The sequence below is a fragment of the Drosophila guanche genome, unplaced genomic scaffold, assembly GCF_900245975.1.
Source record: "Drosophila guanche unplaced genomic scaffold, DGUA_6, whole genome shotgun sequence".
Classification (NCBI taxonomy): Eukaryota; Metazoa; Arthropoda; class Insecta; order Diptera; family Drosophilidae; genus Drosophila; species Drosophila guanche.
The window spans coordinates 2,060,796-2,066,322 of NW_022995745.1; the positions used below are offsets into that span (position 1 = coordinate 2,060,796).

The following is a 5,527-nucleotide window of genomic DNA, read 5'->3' on the forward strand; positions in this document are numbered from 1 at the left end:
CAGTCCCAGTCAGAGGATATGCAGAGACCACAGAGCCAGCCTCGGGAGTATCGGACAGGCGGCAATATTTGCATTAATAACAAAATAATCAATGGGAATATTACGAGCGGAATAATTATGAATCTCTGTTCAAAGTATCACGGATGTTCTATAAATTTTTTGAAGAACTAAAATTGCTTTGTTCATGGGAGCCACACCAAAGGGATGCTTCATTGGGGGAGGGTACGCTGCAATGGGTAGCTTTACAGTCGATCAATGAGTCTCGCTGCTGCTTGCTTCTTGTTTCGTGGCTCGTTTCGGTTTAGGAGAGTCATTATTATCTTTTCACAGCAACGGCAGCGGCAGCAAATCGTAAAATTTGTGGCCGGGGAGCTACGTTGCGTATGCGTAATAAAAAAGACGCCGCATAATAAAAAGGGATTGCCAGCTGGATGGGTGGGTGCTTGGGTGGAGTAGGGCGGAAGGAGAGTAGAGCCAACAACAATTGTGATTAATGTGTACACACACAAACAAAGGCAAAGGCACACATAACACACACACACACACACACACACACACACACACACACACACACACACACACACACACACACACACACAGAACCAGAGAAAAGTGAGTGAGTGAGCGAGTGAGAGAGAGAGAGAGAGATAGACCCGCGACTGTGGCTGCTTGCTGCTGCTGCTGTCGACGTCTTGCGCTTGCCTTTGCCCGCTCTGCCGCTTTGCGTCTCCGCGTCTCTCTTTTGTGGTGGTGTTTGGTTAACGCCCCTTTAAATACAGTTATTTCATTGGGCCGCGACCACAAATTTATTAGTTTTTATTGTTATTGTATTGATATTTGAATTATGTCTGCTCCCCCCCACCCCCCCTTCCGATCCAACACACTCCCCTCTCATTTCTACTACTTGTGTTTGACGTTGACGTTGAAAGAGTGAGAGCGTGGTAGTGTGTAAAATGAAAAATTAAATGCCATAAACAGAAATTTTAATTTAATTAAAATGATGAGCAATGCCTTGAGAAATGTTTCTCTTTCAAAGAAAAAACTTAAATTACATGAAAATAAATGAGAATAAATGGGGTTGAGTATGAGTATGTACTCAATGGATAATAATAGGAATATAAAGAGCTCAATTCGCTGCCATATGTCCATCGTTATTTCCCCATAGAGATCTTAAAACATTTGGAAACAAATATATTTTTAATGCACAACGCCGACGATTATATTCCCTTGCTGTCCAATATATAATTTAATTATAATTAATACTGCCTGATCTATAAAAATATGCTAGGAATTCGGAAAAATTAAAACTCAAAAGTTATTTGAAAATGTTTTTATTTCGATTTCCATATGGTGGAAAACTTGAAGTATTGCGAAAGTTAACTGAGTCCAGAGTCTAAGGCGCAACAAGAGTGTTCAAAGAAGGACAAGAACAGCAAAAACAGCAGCAACAACAACAGCTACAGAAACAACAGCACCACACAAATGGAATTGCTCACCCAATTGCTTTGACACACAAACCCACACATATAAATTAAAACAAAACGCCCGCGGATACCCGAAAAGAAGAAGCAAATGTCTCGTTTGTGTTCGAGAGAGCGAGTGAGAGAGAAAGAGAGAGGTCGAGCCCGCAAGCATGGCAGTGGTGGTGAGCAAGTGAGATAGACAGTGCTGTGCCCTAAAGGCAAAACCAAAAACAACCACCGTCACACCACCAGCAGCAGCAGCAGCAGGCCCGCAGACCAGAGAGCTATCGCGAGCGAAAAAGAGAGAGAGAAAACAGCAGAGCCACACTGAGGTAGACACGCGGGCAGTGCGCGTGAAGAGCACAGCACTATGATATGTAGCTGCTGCTGCTGGCTGGCATGCTGCCTGCCCGCTACCCGCACAACGACGACGACGCCGCTGCTGCCGTCATCAGTGATTCGTTTTGTACGTTGTTAGACTCTCTCGCTGCGTTTTGGAATTCAGTCGAGAACGATAATTAACGGTGGTTGTATCACATCACGCGCAGCAGCAGCAGCAGCAGCAAAGCAAAGCAAAGCAGCAAAGCAGGCAGAGAACGAGCACGAAGTGAAGAATCCGACAATCGACACATCGACATCGACATCGAAAACGAATTCGAATCCGAGAACGAGCGCTGCGCCGCCCTCCTCCCCGTTTGGGCCACGACAACAGTAAAAACTGCAACTTTGTTTCGGATCTACTATACACACTATATATACTACTATAATATATATATACACGCGATTCCGGGGGACTTGTGAATTTTTGGTTGCGTTTCAGCCTTTAATTTGCCTCGTTCGTTCGTTCGCTCGTTGGGCTTTTTGTTTTTTGTTTTTGCGGCTCCATTTCGCGTGTGTGCGACGCATCGACGTCAGCAATTATTGAGGAGCAGCGGCAGTGGCAGTGGCAGTGGCAGAAGCTGAAGCAGAAGCAGCGCTAGTGGCAGCAACAACCAGCAACCAGAAACCAGCGGCTGTGGAAAGACTATAATTATAAAACTAAAGTGAAAAGCGTGCCATAATTACAAGACAAATATCAATAAGTGCGAGCGCGAAATGTGCGAAAATTGTTGAAGCCAAAAGGAAGAGCAGAAGGAGAAGTAGGAACAGCATCCAGAGAGGCGCCAACAGCACCCCCGTGAGGAATCCCATCATCCCAATCATCGTCATAAATTGCATTTCCAATATGATTGATGCGGCCTGCAATTACCTGAATCCCTATGCCCTGCCCCAGCAGCAGCAGCTACAGCTACAGCTACAGCAGCAGCAGCAACAGCAGCAGCATCTCCACCAGCAACAGCATCCCCATACGCATCTACAGCAGCAACAGCAACAGCAACTCCACTTGCAACAGCAGCAGCAGGAGCACCAGCAACAACAGCAGCAGCTCCACTTGCAACAGCCACAACAGCAGCTGCAACATACCCAGCAGCAGCAGCAGCAGCAGTCGTCGCATGATTTCATTAGCGCCACCAGCGCCTCCAGTGGCACCACCCCCAACTCCAACTCGAGCAGCTCCAGCTCCAGCATCAGCGGCTGCAGCACCAGCAGCTCCCCGCTCTACGGCATTGGGCTTGGTGGCATCGGCATCGGCCTTGGCATCGGCATGCCTGGAAAGGCCGGAATGAAGATGGAAATGCAATATCCGCCGCAGGCCTCCTCCACGGGCACGGCATCGCCCAACTCTAGCATCCAGTCGGCACCTTCGTCGGCGAGTGTGTCACCCAGCATCTTCCCCTCGCCGGCCCAGTCCTTTGCCAGCATCTCGGCCAGCCCCACCGCCACGGGGGAGAGCAGGATCGCCGTCCCATCATCATCATCAACATCATCGGCAGCAGCAACAGCTGCAGTGGCCGTCTCCACAGCAGCCACATCCACCTCCTCCGCCGCATCCTCCCCCTCATCATCGGCCGCAGCAGCGGCGGCGGCGGCAGCAGCAGCTGCAGCGGCAGCCGCGGATCTAGGCGCCGCCTACGGATGGAACACAGCAGCAGCCGCCTACTCCGGCCTGCCCGCAAGGTAAATATCAAAGCCGGAAGAAAGCCGCACACTGTGCCTCTTCCATGATAGTGACCCAGCTAATTCGAATCTCCATTCCCTATTTCCTCCATTCATCCATTTGCAGAAGCCAATTCCCGTACGCACAATACGCCTCGGAATACTACGGGAACGCGGTGGGCATGTCCTCGTCGGCAGCTTGGTTCTCGCACCCGGACCGCCTGTACCAGCCGTGGTCTTCGCAGAGCTATCCGAGCTTCAACTTCGACGACATCGCCTTCCAGACGCAGCTGCAGCGCCGCTCGGTGCGCTGCACCTGCCCCAATTGCACAAACGAGATGAGCGGCCTGCCGCCCATTGTGGGGCCGGATGAGCGTGGACGCAAGCAGCACATCTGCCACATGCCCGGCTGCGAGCGGCTGTACGGCAAGGCCTCCCACCTGAAGACCCACCTGCGGTGGCACACGGGCGAGCGGCCGTTCGTCTGCCTCACCTGCGGCAAGCGCTTCTCCCGCTCTGACGAGCTGCAGCGGCACGGACGCACCCACACCAACTACCGCCCGTACGCCTGCCCCATCTGCACGAAGAAGTTCTCGCGCAGCGACCACCTCAGCAAGCACAAGAAGACCCACTTTAAGGACAAGAAGAGCAAGAAGGCCCTGGCAGCCGAGGCCAAGGAGCAGGCGGCAGCAGCAGCCGTTTCCAGCTCCATCAAGCAGGAGAAGGCGGAGAAGCTGCCCAAGAAGTCCAAGGCCCACTCTCCACCTGTGGAGTTCAAGCAGGAGCAGTCGGAGAGCGCACTGCTCCACAGCTATGCGCCCTATGCCAATCTCTACCAGCATTCATCCTCCGTCTCAGCATCGCTGGCGGGTCCGCCGCCGCCTCCCCCACTCTTCCAGCAGCAGGCGCAGCTCCAGCATCAGCAACAGCAGCAGCAGCAGCTGCAGTCGCAGTCCCAGATCGGGCTGGGCAGCAGCTACGAGCCGTGGAGCAGTGCCGCCAATAATCGTGCCATACAACTACCGACTACCTCAGCGAGCGCCCCCTCAGTGCCTGTCACGGCCAGCTCCCCGTCCTCCTCCTCCGCCTCGGCCTCGGCCAGATCCCCATCTGCAACGGCAACTGCATCCGCATCTTTGTCCGCCTCCGCATCCGCATCCGCATCGGCGGCCGTGGCCGCTTTGGCCTCGCAACAGCAGCACTACGCCGCCCTGGCCATGCAGAGCGAGTCCCAGCTGGCGGCAGAGTACGGACTGACCATGTCTGGCCTCGCCAGCGGCGCCAGCCAGGACTCCAGCTCGAGTTGTGCCGCCGCCAATGCAGTGTCCAGTCACGCCAGCGGCGGTGGCGGCTACTCCAGCCTCATTGGTCACATGAAGTCGGAGTATGCGGCCAGCTATCCCACGGAGTTTGCCAGCGGCTCCACCGGCTATGGCTACCCGCATTCGCATCCGCATCATCCGCATGCGCATGCGCATCCGCATCATCATCACAATGCCTGGGCAGCGGCCTATCATCCACATGCCACTGCCTAAGGCACGAATGAATCTACGAGTTCCAATCCTCATTCCCATCCTCATCCACGTTGTTGTTGACGGTTGAAACCGATGCCATGCACACCACCCAAATCCCCTATACCTGATCCCCACTAACTCTCTCTCTCTCTTTCTCTCTCCAAGTTAGTAGCGGGTATCTGAGTGTCTACAGATAGTCCAAACATTCTTTGAGCAGAACAAAACCGTAGAACGAGATCCATCTAGTGTTTTTTTTTATATATACATAAATGTGTTTGTTGTTGATAAATCTACAGAAAAAAGTGCAGATGCAGATGCAGTCTATATTATACAGATAGATATTACTATATATACACACATATATATAGATATTATATACTCTATATGTATATGAATAATCGCTAGCCATAAGAAGAGACCATTTTTTTTGTCCAATTTTTTTTAATAGTCCTAGGAGAAAGTGATTTTTTTTTTTGCATGTGTGTACATAAAACTCGATATAGCAAAACGATA

The 5,527-nt window shown here is 51.6% G+C and overlaps 1 protein-coding gene across 1 annotated transcript; it reads left to right on the top strand.

The window, feature by feature from the left end:
• Positions 1-1,633: 1,633 nt before the first annotated feature.
• On the top strand, positions 1,634-5,320 carry LOC117580863 (transcription factor btd). The gene is made up of 3 exons (XM_034267612.1): positions 1,634-1,645; positions 2,833-3,521; positions 3,628-5,320. Exons 1-3 carry the CDS (start codon positions 1,634-1,636, stop codon positions 5,033-5,035), a joined length of 2,109 nt encoding a protein of 702 aa, XP_034123503.1. The 3' UTR covers positions 5,036-5,320.
• The last annotated feature ends 207 nt before the right edge of the window (positions 5,321-5,527 follow it).

Bases quoted from the DNA above. Each gene is read 5' to 3' on its own strand.
- LOC117580863 (XM_034267612.1), top strand. The intron at 3,522-3,627 runs GTAAATATCAAA...ATCCATTTGCAG, and splicing joins TACTCCGGCCTGCCCGCAAG to AAGCCAATTCCCGTACGCAC.